This window comes from Haliotis cracherodii, unplaced genomic scaffold, assembly GCF_022045235.1.
Source record: "Haliotis cracherodii isolate W230 unplaced genomic scaffold, xgHalCrac1.p SCAF_2, whole genome shotgun sequence".
NCBI lineage: Eukaryota > Metazoa > Mollusca > Gastropoda > Lepetellida > Haliotidae > Haliotis > Haliotis cracherodii.
In genome coordinates this window covers 15,089,472-15,104,759 of record NW_027266275.1, presented here as the reverse complement: position 1 = coordinate 15,104,759, position 15,288 = coordinate 15,089,472, and the positions used below count along the sequence as shown (strand labels likewise).

General features: G+C 39.8%; 1 protein-coding gene across 1 annotated transcript; it reads left to right on the top strand.

The window, feature by feature from the left end:
* Nucleotides 1–2,948: 2,948 nt before the first annotated feature.
* On the top strand, nt 2,949–7,965 carry LOC139469172 (ependymin-related protein 2-like). Its single transcript, XM_071251308.1, has 5 exons — nt 2,949–3,086; nt 4,000–4,113; nt 6,309–6,390; nt 6,568–6,729; nt 7,809–7,965. The coding sequence occupies exons 1-5, from the start codon at nt 2,949–2,951 to the stop codon at nt 7,892–7,894; spliced, it is 582 nt and encodes a 193-aa protein (XP_071107409.1). The 3' UTR covers nt 7,895–7,965.
* The last annotated feature ends 7,323 nt before the right edge of the window (nt 7,966–15,288 follow it).

The following is a 15,288-nucleotide window of genomic DNA, read 5'->3' as shown; positions in this document are numbered from 1 at the left end:
ACGCACGTACGTGCTTTGCAACAATATCATGAGTCTATATTGTACACTTCAAAGAATCCGAAGGGTTAGGACGTGCCTGACCGTCAGACTCAATATAAGAATTTGTCACTGGGAAATATTGTGCGTATTACTCCAAGGTAAGTTATCGATCCCAATTGCGTGGATCGATGCTCATGATATTAATCACTGCATTGTCTGGTCCAGACTCGATTATTTACAGACCGCCGTCATATAGCTGGAATATTGCTGAGCGCGGCGTAAAACAACAAACCAACCAACCAACCAACCAAGGTAAGTAATTCTCTTTTGTCATCTAATTCGATTACACCGAAGCCTGATGACAACTTTAATTTTACCTGTCAATGTTAAATTTCTTGTCCTCCAATTCCCCAAAAAAGATTAATAATTTCAAATTTTATTTTTTGTATTGATTACCCACAGTTTATTTAAGTTTAGATTAAGCTTTACTTTCAGTATTTCAAAGTCATACCTGTGCAACTTAAGTTTCACATCCTGACATAATTTGATGTTACTGCCTGGATATGAGCCTATTGCTTTTGTTTTTTTAAATTAATTCTTAATCCAGACATTTTATCAAAAATCATTTACTGTGTCGATAGCAGTAATTAAACTTTCATCAGTCCCATCTAGAAAATATTTCTGTATCATCAGCATATTGTCCAAGTTTACGTTCCACATAATTCAGTTTAAAACCTTTTATTGCATTATTATCATGAATGTTTAAAACTGCTAAAATAGCGAAAATGCTTATAATGAATGGGAATATTTATATAACCACATAAATAAAGCATGAAAATGTTATGTAGCAAACTAAACACAAATATAGAACACATAAGGAATACGTTTTATAGTTCATACTTAAAACATATTTTGTGTATAGATAAATATATAAATAACATTCCTATTTCGCTATATATTGTTAAGACATACATTATATATTTAGATATAAGGTAAAGTTCGTGTATATCAAACGTGCTCTATATATAGAAATCGTCTTCCTTGTATAGAGGATATATCTATTCCACGGAAGACAACGCCGCTCAGCCTCAATCGCCACGCCGATTGCACCGAAGCGGCTGTAAAATCTTTCAACATTTTGGAAGACATTTTCGTACCTGAGCACCCTCAATCTGTTGTAGTGTCAATTACACAGTTGCATTGTGTATTAATATGAATGCATGAAGTGAGTGAAGAAATGAGCACAATTAACTCTTTGAAGGGTTAATAACGCTCCACAACTGAGGATGCATATAGACCGATTCTACACGACATAACCCTATGGGCAGCTGATTTCATGTGCTCAGAGCCATCGACCGTGTCGTTGAGTGGCCAGCTCGTCGCCTTCAAAACACTCATACCACATAATGCTCCTTGTAGTATCCAGTAGCTGCTGTCACAGAACACGAAATATATCTGGAGTCTGTACAGTATTCACAGGAAATCAGTATGAAGACTGGCCTTGAAGAGGTTTGGTACTGCAAAGTGAAACTGTACTTGGCCGACGTCCTTCTGATACGCGCAATTCGGGTCTCTATTTGGAGGGTATTCGGGACTCAGTCGTGCCATACGCCACACGCAAATATAATCGTATTTGGTACGCAGATTCAACTCTACTTTTTTTTAAATTGTCTACGTAAAACATTGCCTTATACATGTTTCGCAGCCTTGTCTCGATGCTTTGGAGATTCGTTTAAAGTTGTATTCAGGATTCAAGGGTGGGTGGGGTTGGCATAGTCTTAACTTGATTATTTACAGGCTGCGATCTTAATTTGGAATATTGCTGATCACAGCGTTAAAAAACAAACAAACAGTAAAAAGGAGTTGAGGTATGAGAAATACGAGGATTATTTTTCCTGAATAAAAAAACATAAAACCATGTTTCTAATGTATTATTTTGATCAAATCCAAACACATCCTGCACGTCCATATCTTAGAAACGTTAGACTTCAGGGCAGTTTGGTAGCATTTTAATTAAAGTTATCACGTGATGATTGATCTGCGAAATGCAAGTACAATGTGACAATATACATTGCGAAATACACACTGAATTGACATCACGTTCTGGAGGACAATCAGATGACACAGAGATAATCAGGTCCAGGTGCGTTTGGTTCATTCAGTACTAGAACGGATGTTTTTATTTGGAACTAATAGTGTCGCCACAAGTGACATACATGTTAATTATAAACATTACACCGACCCCGAAGCGGACCAGTCCTTGTTTTAGCCCCTTGAAGCAGAGCGTCCTTAATGCTGAGCGCCAGGCATGGTAACAAAAAATACCATCTTTTAACGCATTTTGATGTGACGCGGGCGGGGATCGGACACCCGACCTTCCGCTATCCGGGCAGACGCTCTACCACTAGATCACGGATGCTGTCCTGATAATCATGACTATTCTAGGGATGGTGATCCTGATCCTCACGATGTTTTGGGGCTTTATTCGAATAACTGACGAAGTTTCTTAATGTCAACAAAAGAGGGTGTCCTTGACCCAAGAAGTAATATCGTCTAAAGGCCCACTTGTTTATAATCATTACATTCAAGGTTTTTCAACTTTGACTTTTATTGCGAACTATAATCTGAAAATATACATGAACAGTGAACGCGTGCACCTGGTGAACAGATAAATCATATCCGTTTGGTCGAACCAATGCAATCATGTGTTTGTAATGAGGAACATGTATATGCTGGCTCTATTGTTTAACCTGCACAAACATACATCTCAAACGGTTGTCAGTAAGGTCACTTGTTTCACTTACCTAGATGTTCGGTGACTTAAATTGGAACTGAAACCCAATCTTTTAACTGTGAATCAATAGAACGATGTTCCTGAACATATCAACGGAATATGTAAACATCCGCACAAACGTATCCAATAAATATAAAACTAGTGGCGATTCTTTGACCGTTGTTCATTCCTCGTCATGATGTCCACCATGCTGCTACTTCTGGTCACTCTGTCCTGCCTGGCGGCCGTTAAGGCTCAGGCAACACCTTGTTGCATGGCCGCTAAATGGTCAGCCACGATGTCGGACGTTCAAGCTATCGCCAATGGAAATGATGTAAGTTTAATTTAGCGTCATTTGCATGTGTACCGTAAGATGTTTCTAATTGCAAGACCCTGCGTTGTTACAGCGATAACAATATAGATGCATTGCCGTAAACACCTGACTACGATTATTGCATCAGTTTTGTTTGTTTTCTTGTTTTTTTTGTTTAACGCCGCACTCAGCAATATTCCAGCGATATGACGGCGGTCTGTAAACAATCGAGTCTGGACCAGACAGTCCAGTGATTGACATCATGAGGGTCGATCAACGCTATTGGGATACGATGACATGCATGAACCAAGTCAGCGAACCTGACCACCCGATCCCGTTAGTCGCCTCTTACGACAGGCATAGTCGCCGTTTACGGGAAGCATGGGTTTCTGAAGACCTATTCTACCCGGATCTTCACGGTCTATTGTATCAGTGTGAAGTGTTGCTGTTTTGGGGGGCACGGGTGGCCCAGTCGTCTAAGGAGCCGCGATTCGCTGTGCAGAGTTGCGTCCCTTGGGCACGCCAGAAACCTATGATTGTGGGTTCGAATCCCGGTTCGCCCCGATTATGTTTCTAGGTTTGTCAGCACCATACCCGTGCTCGTGGGTTTCAACGAAGTGGTAAACGTCTGAGACCTGCATCACTTCGGGCTTTTCTCCCACATCAAGCTGACACGCCGCAATATAACTGGAATACTTTTAAAAGTGGCGTTAAACCCAATTCACTCAGTCACTCACTCACTCTTGCTATTTTGTTGTTTAACACCACACCCTGCAGTATTGCAACTATATTTCATTTCATCACAAATCAACATCAAAATGGTTCATGTCAAATTCATTGATGTTGACATTCAGACCTGACTGATATTTAGACACCACCTCCCAAGCTTTATCACGAGACTCTATCCTTTCTATTACCTATTTAAAAATTTCAGATAACGTCTGACTACTACTACGACGCCGACAACCTGGCCACCGCCATCCAGTACTATGAGTTCGGAACGCCCCAACGTGTGTTGCGGAACAGGGTTGTTACATCATACTCCAAGGTAGTTCCATTTGTTCATCAGTATCACAGAGGAATTCATGTATTAAGTAAATCAGACCGATTACTAATGTGTGTACTTGTCCCTTCAAATTCGTTTTTCTTCGTAAATTCTACTTATCTATCCAACTATCTCCTATGATCGAGGAATTGACCCTCCTTCACATTATCTGTTTGAGGGCTGGGTCTTTATCGTTTTATCTGTCCAACAGTTCTTATAGATATAGTTCGTTGTTATGTGACCCGGTAAAATCCCAGTCAAAGATCTGATTTTAATGACTGTGTACAATCTTGTATTTACATCTCATTGGGGTATGGTTCAGTCTGGTTTGTATAGCTCATTGTGTTATGGTTCAGTCTGGATTGTATAGCTCATTGTAGTATGGTTCAGTCTGGATTGTATAGCCATTGTGGTATGGTTCAGTCTGGATTGTATAGCTCATTGTGGTATGGTTCAGTCTGGATTGTATAACTCATTGTGTTATGGTTCAGTCTGGTTGTATAGCTCATTGTGGTATGGTTCAGTCTGGTTGTATAGCTCATTGTGTTATGGTTCAGTCTGGTTGTATAGCTCATTGTGTTATGGTTCAGTCTGGTTGTATAGCTCATTGTGGTATCGTTAAATGTGGATTGAATAGCTCATTGTGGTATCGTTCAGTCTGGATTGTATAGCTCATTGTGGTATCGTTCAAACTGGATTGTATAGCTCATTGTGGTATGGTTCAGTCTGGATTGTATAGCTCACTGTGGTATGGTTCAGTCTGGATTGTATAGCTCATTGTGTTCAGTCTGAACTGTATAGCCCATCGTGACATGGTTCAATCTAGATTGTATAGCTCATTGTGTTATGGTTCAGTCTGGATTGTATAGCCCATCGTGACATCGTTCAATCTAGATTGTATAGCTCATTGTGGCATGGTTCAGTCTGGATTGTATAGCTCATTGTGGTATGGTTCAGTCTGGATTGTATAGCTCATTGTGGTATTGTCAGTCTGGATTGTATAGCCCATCGTGACATGGTTCAATCTAGATTGTAAAGCTCATTGTGGCATGGTTCAGTCTGGATTGTATAGCTCACTGTGGTATCGTTCAATCTGGTTTGTATAGCTCATTGTGTTATGGTTTAGTCTGGATTGTAAAGCCCACCCTGACATGGTTCAATCTAGATTGTGTAGCTCATTGCGGCATGGTTCAGTCTGGATTGTATAGCTCAATTTGGTATGGTTCAATCTGGATTGTATAGCTCATTGTGGCATGGTTCCGTCTGGATTGTAAAGCTCATTGTGGTATGATTCAGTCTGGATTGTATAGCTCATTGTGGTATGGTTCAGTATGGACAGTATAGCTCATTGTGGTATGGTTCAGTCTGGATTGTAAAGCTCATTGTGGTATGATTCAGTCTGGATTGTAAAGCTCATTGTGGTATGGTTCAGTCTGGATAGTATAGCTCATTGTGGTATGGTTCAGTCTGGATTGTATAGCTCATTGTGGTATCGTTCAGTCTGGATTGTATTACTCATTGTGGTATGGTTCAGTCTGGATTGTATAGCTCATTGTGGTATCGTTCAATCTGGATTGTATAGCTCATTGTGTTATGGTTTAGTCTGGATTGTAAAGCCCATCCTGACATGGTTCAATCTAGATTGTGTAGCTCATTGTGGCATGGTTCAGTCTGGATTGTATAGCTCAATTTGGTATGGTTCAATCTGTATTGTATAGCTCTTTGTGGCATGGTTCCATCTGGATTGTAAAGCTCATTGTGGTATGGTTCAGTCTGGACAGTATAGCTCATTTTGGTATGGTTCAGTCTGGATAGTATAGCTCATTGTGGTATGGTTCAGTCTGGATTGTATAGCTCATTGTGGTATGGTTCAGTCTGGATTGTATAGCTCATTGTGGTATGGTTCAGTCTGGATTGTATAGCTCATTGTGGTATGGTTCAGTATGGATTGTATAGCTCATTGTGGTATGGTTCAGTCTGGATTGTATAGCTCAATTTGGTCTGGTTCAGTCTGGATTGTATAGCTCATTGTGGTATGGTTCAGTCTGGATTGTCTACCTCATTGTCGTGTGGTTTAGTCTGCCACAGTTCATTATAGTAAGCTTTTTAATTGTTTATGTTTTCCCGCTATTTTGGTACCTGTAGTATGCACGTAAACACATGGGGTCATCCGGGTAACTGTTACCGTGGCTTTTCAGGGTGTCCGCTACAACATTGACGCTGACGGCACATGCACAAAGGAGGACATCACGGATACGATGATCCCAAACTGCATCCCAAGTAGGTGCCTTACATAACTGTGGTTTGGCTGTATATAACATCTCTGAAACAGCTCCTAGTTGTATTGTATATTTTAATAGTTTCAAAATAATAATTTGTTGTTTGGATGGAGATATCTCCATGTATGCACTCATTCAAATGTACACTATTATTACAAGACCCTCTCCTGCCATCCAGACACAGCTACATACCTAGGCTCCAGCTATGTCGGCACCGAGGCAACTGGGCTCAAATATGACGGCTGGTTGATACCACTGGGTAGCCTCAACCTCACCGTCAGCTTCACCAACCCCGACTGCATCCCAATCATCGAGGGGGTCGTTGGCACAGTATCATCATGTAGGTACCCAGTGTGTAAATAAAAGCGACGAAAACATTTCCATAATCATAAGAAATGTCTGCCTAAAGCTGAGTCCATCGTACGATTCCGACTAAATCGTGAGCATAAATCATAAATCGCCATCGAACAGTGAGGATACCTACGTTTGCACAAAATACAATGCATGGTGACGAATTCCAATCCTGCCACCCCCACATACATCATTTGAATAGGAAATTCTTTTTGTTTTTATTTTTTTAGAACTGCCAACCAGAATTTGTTCAGAGCCTCCGTAAACCAAAAGGGCTTTGGATAAGTTCCCTTTGAAGAACCGATAAATGATAAAAAGACAATGCACTTCGCCCAGAGAAAAACAAAATGTTTCGGAAGGGGGGAGTTAATCATATTCTTAACCAGACATTCTTCATTATCCTTTCATGCATCACCTTCGCCATGATACTCGTTTCGACGTAATAAGCGCCCAGGGTGCTCTCAAAATTAGAAATAGGGGCGGTTCTTATTAGAATATTATTTTGGTGGAAAGAGTTGAAAGATAAATTTCGTGGTTTATGCTGACACTGACATGTTTATATGCAACAGGTACATTTTTCCAGAAATTAATTGCCCATAATTAAGAATGCATATAACACACGAGTGCGTATTATACGCGAATAAATAAGTCTTGTGAACATTGATCAATTGGAAGGAGTGCTAATTGGGATTGTTCACTAGCCAATATATATGCAAATATCGCCGTGGGTGCTTATTAGAGCGGAGCGCTTATTACGTCGAATACGGTAGGTCCCCAGGAACCTTTGCTTAGCGACGACCAAATGGATCGGTTGGTCTGTGGACATAGTTGATTGAATGGCATCGTACCCCGATAGCGTGGATTGTTGCTCATAACAATCACTGGATTGTATAGTACAGACTCGATTATATTACTTACAGACCGCCATCGCTTACCTGAAAGCGGCGTAAAATAAACAAATCCAGACCCAGACACGTTGATACGACGCCCATGTATTCAGGTTTTCTTTAACTCAAAATTTACTTTATGTTTTGATCAGGTTTCTTACTAAATATCTGTTTGTTACAGCTCCAGTAAATCTAGTGCTATTCTTCAACGGATACAAGACCGGCATTACCAATCCTGCAGCCTTCGACGTCCCAGTTTCCTGTTAGTACTACGGGAACTACATTAATCACAGTTCACCCTTTATCGTTATCACTGTCCATTTAATTTTCACAACTTTAGTAAAACGGAACAGAGATGAATATGTATCTATGACAATAAATAATCTTTAGCGTTTCGTTCTGATATTTGTGTACATTGAAATGCATCCTATATAGCAGCTGAACTATATACCCCACAACAATTGCAGTTGAACTATATACCTGCAACAATAGCAGATGAACTATATACTCCACAACTATGGCAGATGAACTATATACTCCACAGCTATGGCAGATGAACTATATACTCCACAACTATGGCAGATGAACTATATACTCCACAGCTATGGCAGATGAACTATATACTCCACAACTATGGCAGATGAACTATATACTCCACAACTATGGCAGATGAACTATATACTCCACAACTATGGCAGATGAACTATATACTCCACAACTATGGCAGATGAACTATATACTCCACAACTATGGCAGATGAACTATATACTCCACAACTATGGCAGATGAACTATATACTCCACAACTATGGCAGATGAACTATATAAGCAGATGAACTATATGCCTTCAACAATAGCAGATGAACTATATACTCCACAACTATGGCAGATGAACTATATACTCCACAAATATGGCAGATGAACTATATACCTGCAACAATAGCAGATGAACTATATCCCTTCAACAATTGCAGATGAACTGTATACTACACAATAAAAGCAGATGAACTATATTCTCCACAACAATAGGAGATAAAGTATATACCTGCAACAATAGCAGATGAAGTATATACTCCACAACAATAGGTGAACTATATTCTCCACAACAATAGCAGATGAACTATACACCTGAAACAATAGCAGATAATTATATATAAAGTATATACCTGCAACAATAGCAGATGAACTATATACTCCACAACAATAGGTGAACTATATACTCCACAATAATAGCAGATAAACTATATATCTGCAACAATAGCAGGTGAACTATATACGCCACAACTATGGCAGATGAACTACATACTCCATAACAATAGCAGAACTATATACTCCACAACGATAGCAGAAGAACTGTAAACCTGCAACAATAGCAGTTGAACTATGTACTCCACCACGTCAGCACATGGGCGAAAGAGGTTACCATTTTAATATAACATGTTCGCACTGAGTGACTTACACAGCCCCAGATAGTTGACCCACACCTGGAACTGGGCCTAAACCTCGATTACATTCCTGTGAAAGTCCTATCAGCAGAAAACACCAGATGTCCACACAGTCTGGTTTCAGTTCTACCATTACGATTAGCAGCTTACTAAGTGACCAACTCACAAACTAGCCTTCTGGAATAAGGCCAAGGTAAGAGGTCAAGGTTACAACTAGAACAGAAAATTCAGATGGTTGCCTTTGTCGCCCATGGAAGTCCAACACACAAGAATCTGAATGTAGTTCTTTGTCTGTGTTCGAGGGCTGGTCAACAGATTCTAAGCCTGACTAACTTTCAACTGTGGGCCATACGAAAGTGAACCAGTCAATGTTGTACATTGTTTGAGTAGTTCATTGATAGTGTATTTGGTATATTGGGGCCGTTTGTATATTAGTGACAGCCAGTTGAACGTGATAGGGGTCCAAAAGGACACGGAAATGGAACAGAACGAGTACCAAGCCCTTATCAAGTTTCTTTATGTACTCCCCGCATTCCACACGTGTATGGGGATAAGTGGGGATAGCTATTCCACTGTTAAACTTTGGGCAGCAATGTTCAAGGCTCGGAGAACAAGGTTTGATGATGACCCTTGGTCTGAACGTCCAATCAATGAAGATTCAATCAAGGAGATAGAAAAACCTATACAATCAGATAGACATATTAAAATTGCTTAGCTTGAGGAAGATACAGGTCTAAGCCATGGATCCATTGAAACTATTATTCATGAACATTTACAGAATAAGAATATCTGCTGGTTGTGTGTCAAAGATTCTAAATTCTGATCCTAAGGAAAAAGAACATTGCCAGAGAACATTTAGGGCTAATTGAGGAGGATTTCGTCAAATTCAAAAAGAGATTAGTAACGGGTGATGAAACATGGGTCTACCACTATGATCCCGAGTCAAAACGTCAATCCATGGAATGACACCATTCCACTTCTCCGACAGCAAAGAAATTCAAGTCTACAGGATCAATAAAGAAAGTTATGGCTACTGGAATAAAAAGGGTGTGATGCTTGTTGATTACTTAGAAAGTCAAAAGACGATTACTGGTGCGTACTATGCTGATTTGCTTCAGAAATGCTATCAAAGAAAAGCGGCGAGGAATGCTGACTGCTGGAGTTCTACAATTTCATGACAATGCCTCTTCTCACACCTCTCGACTTGCAAAGGCTGCTGTTCGGCAATGTGGCTTCGATGAGCTTTCTCACCCTCCATACTCGCCAGACCAGGCACCAAGTGATTTTCACCTGTTTCCTAAACTGAAAGAACACCATCGTGGAAAGAGCTATGACGACAGCGATGACCTCAAAGCTGTCATGAATTGGTTTTTCAGGGTGTCTTCTGAAACCTTCATCCTGACTTGAATAGAAAAGCTTCACTATCGATATTAGAAGTGTATCAAAAAGCAGGTAGATTATGTTAAAAAATAAATTAAAAACACTTTCACATCGTTGGTTTTGTTTGTTAGGCTTAGACCTTTTTGACCAGCCCTCGTATCAGTATGAAAGTGAATGTATTTCTGTGTTTGAAGGCGCCGCAACCAAAAATATTCGAGCTATATCCTGGCATATTGGAATCTGCACCAAGCAAACCGTGACCGAAAGCATGAACACCGTCGGGGTACGATCAGCCAAATACCCATCGATCCGATGGATTCTATCGACTTTTTCGACCAGAATACTGGAGACCAATGCCACCCCGGTGTCTGTATGGAATGACAAATATACGTTATAATTATTTGTATTCTCACGGGACAAGTATTAGTTTATATTATATGACCGCCTCCGTGGTCTGGTAGTAGAGCGTCCTCCCGGAGAGCGGAAGGTTCGGGGTTCGATCCCCGGCTGCGTCATATCAAAAGGCGTTAAAAGATGGTACCTATTGTTACCCTGTGTGGCGCTTGGCATTAAGGGCTAAAGTCAGTATATTGTGTCTGAGTTTGGTATTCATGTTACCACCGTGGTCTATTTCTAATAGTTCTGTGAAATATATAGGAAATGTATTGTATAGGAAATTCATGCATTTCAAATTTTGTGTACAATGTTCTGAGACAATTTAGTGTTTGTATAAGTGTTTTACATTTATGTTATTAATTGTTCAGTTTAATAAATGAAAACCCCACACGTGGTGGAGACTTTGGCACAATAATGAAAGGCAGACCCTGAATAGTCTACCGCGCTTATTCCACGGGGTTCCAACGGTGTAAATGAACTCTAAGGGGAGGTAACCGCATATGAGGCACAAACAAAAGTGAAACAGATAAAAGTGGAACTAGTGAACGGATATTGCATTCGAATGAGTATTATTTGTTGTTCTAAATGTGTCTGTGTTGATATCACATTCTGAATAACTTCTTTTTCTATCTGTAATAAAACATATATGAAACATACGGGTAATTAAAATACGGTGTTATGGGTAATTGAATAGAAAATACATGCTAACATGCCACATTTGGTCCAGTAGTTCTTAAAATTTCTTGATATTTTGTTAACTGTTCAGTTATTGATTTTTTAAAACCCTGAAATGCATGACATTTGGCAGAATGTTTACAGCAATAATGAGAGGGAGACAGTGAAGCTATCAACCCCTTTTGGTACGCGGGATTCGGGGGTATATTAAAAGGGTATACGAGACTCGGCAGTGTGGTACAAGAAAAATATCGTACTTGATACGCAGATTAAACATTCAAAAAATAATAATGGTGTACGTAACACATTCCTTTTTATCATTCCCGGTTCGCCCCGATTATGTTTTTAGGTTTGTCAGCACCATACCTGGGCTCGTGGGTTTCACCGAAGTGGTAAACGTCTGAGACCTGCATCACTTCGGGCTTTCCTTCCCACATTAAGCTGACACACCGTGATATAACTGGAATACTGTTAAAAGCGGCGTTAAACCCAACTCACTCACTCACTCCTTTTTATCATCCAAAACTGGCTCCCACAGGAGATATCGCTTGGGTGAGATCAAGCGATATCTACATTGTAGAAATCGCTGCAAAATTGCATCACAATGCTTTGAAGACCATTGTGACGTCATTGGTAATCAAATGACATCACTAATGGCTCTGTTAGCAGTACTTTGTACTTTTTTCACTTAAGACACTGCCTATTACTGTCTACAAACTGAAAAATTTGGAACAATGATGTTACATGATAACTAAAATCTCACCCTCGTGTCTTTTAATATCAAATATATCAACACTCGTTGATGAAAGTGGAAAAACTCCTCGGCAAGCCACAGAGTTTTTCCACTTTTATAAACTCGTGTTGATATATTTGTCTTCAAAAGACACTCTGGTGAGATTCTCTCTATATATTTTATATTTATTTTCTGTATTTTTTCAGTATTTCAACCTCAAATGGCACTCTTTTATGACCTAGGAACGTGTTCTATGGGTTTTCGTCTGTTTCCGGCACATTCTTGACCAGCTCGTGTCATTCCGTAGACAAGACGTGCGACACTCGAAGGTTGGCATATCGGCATGCGAACACGAAAACTACTCGATTACATACTCAAGTAAAGACATGTAGCTGAATACAAAATATATGCTGGATATAAAATACAAGAGCTTTGGTATAGTTGGTATTTAACAGAAGAAATTGTGTTGGAATAACATAGTCCCTTACAGGTTTAAGTCCGAAAACTTGTACTCACCTATTAAGGTTGTTTAAAACCCTTAACAGGCCATTAACAATGTTTGTAAGTATTTAATGTTGATCCTTTTAGTGTACTGTAAGTTAGAGCCAGGGTTTCCTTTACAAATTTCTACATAATTCGTTCGAATACCTTGATTAAATATTTTAGGGAAATTATTTCATTGTAAATGTAACTTTGAGTAACCTAGAGTTTGCCGCCGTGTTAATGCATCGTATTAAGTGCTTTGTGTATTTTGTTGTCAGACATTTCTTTGTTTGCCAATTTGGTGTGATGGTGCACACAGTATTTACTTCGTTCCCCTTTGCGATATCGTGAGCTCAAATCGATCATCACCTTTCCGATATGTCCGATTCTGACAGTGACACTAGTTTTCGATGGAGATGATTGTTTCTCGGAAGATGAAATGGTGATTTCTACAGAAGTACTCGGACAAGAGAACCCCAACATGTCGAAAATAGTGACGGAGATAACGAGGATGATCCCCATTTTGGAAGCACGGATCACACAGATTGGTTTGTTTAGTTTGTTTACCCCAAATCACAACATCAGTCTTCAAATAGCACTACAAAGATGAAGCAACATGTCACCGCCATGTCGTTTCACTTGCTAACGCGTTACATTACATTATAGACCGCCTCCGTGGTCTGGTGGTTGAGCGTCCGCCCGGAGAGCGGAAGGTCCGGGGTTCGATCCCCGACCGCGTCATACCAAAAGACGTTAAAAGGTGGTACTTGTTGTTACCCTGGCTGGCGCTCGGCATTAAGGGGCTTAAACAAGGACTGATCGGCTCGGAGTCAGTATACTGTTTCTGAGTGGGGTATTCATGTTGAACTGCGGCATGGTATCTCAGTAAGCTAGCACTATAAATCGGCATCAGTCCGGACTAGTACAAGCAGCCACACAAACACACACACGTGCATGCACGTCGCTATATAAGTGCAATAATCTTGGACGCGACGTTAAACCCCATTTCACCTCACCTCACCTCACCTCACCTCACCTCACCTCACCTCACATTACATTATACACCTGGCTGAGTTGCTTATGATACCTGTCAGACTGCTGACATACATTATTCAATATCTACTGAAGTTGCATGTTGTGAGATGAGTGACTGTAGGTGAGACAAATACTGTTCTGGTTAATTAACACTAATTGGCCACAAAAATCAATCGATGTCTATCTTAAGAACGGCACGGATTGAGGAGGTTTTGCGTTGTATGGAACCCACGTTCCTAGAATTGAAAAGGAAAATATCTTACAAAGTAAACATTATATAATTCATGTTAAAGGCTACTTGACACGCCCCCACTAGCCATACTCTTGACATACTCGGGGTCCATATATACAACACAGTCCTTACCAGGACTTCTGTACCCGGCTGGTGGTAATACCCAATCAGCTTGCAGGCCTAGCCGACCGTGCTAATTAAGCCACGCCTCCTCGTTAGCGCTTTTATTATTCGTTTGGGTTGTGACAAATGCAGGCCTCAATATACGTACTTTTAATTAAGCGCAACAGCGCTATGATTACGTTCTCACACTTTTTCCTCGGCCACCGTACTGTACATCATACTGGCTTCATAATGATGTAAGAAAAATCTATTTCTATTTTTCATGATACCTGCACTTTAAAATAACCCATACATCCGTGTAGCGATTGACAAGAAGCAGACCTTTTATTTCAACTTTTAGTAAAAACAAGAAAACGGCGTTTTGTTTTGTTTGTTCATATAGTTGTGAATAATATGGAAGTTAATGTGAACTGTTAATAAAAAAGAGTAATTAGAGCCTTAAGAAGGGTGGCTATATCTCATGGGAAAATCTGATTAAATGTGAAATTAATACGTGTCCACACAAACGGCCCCTCCTCTGAAAAGAATAATTTATGGCACAAACTTTCTCTGAGAATAAGCTTGAAAAGTTTAATTCATGTTACTTCAGAAGTTTCTGAGAAAACTTGTCCTCACTGCAAACTCTCAAAGCACTGAGTAAAATAACTTGGATCAAGGGCCATAACTGTGTATGATCTAAAAACACTTAACTCTAAAATAAAATAATGTATTGCACCAATTTTAGAACTCAATATTGAGAAGAATTTCTCAGATAAACTTGCAAAGTTTCATTTATGTAGTTTCTGAGAAAACCTGTCCCCCATTCTACGCTGTTTGAAATAAGTTGAACATCATGGAGCATGGACATTAACAATTAAGACACCAATTTCCGAACTCATTTGAAATCGAGATCAGTAACATCAGTTTGTTGAATGTAATTTCTCTAACTTAAATAGTCTTTGAGAATATTTATCCTGAATTTAAAGCGGACTCGGACCGACGGATGGACGGAAGAACGGACAGACAGATAAACTCCGTTCCAACTTCGTGGCGGGGGATAATAATTGTGTACAGCTCTACAGATGATGACAAATCCATGGAATAACCAAACACAATTTTATTTGTAACAAAAATTAAAAGAATATAAAAAAATAAATGAAACACTGATATATTGCACATCG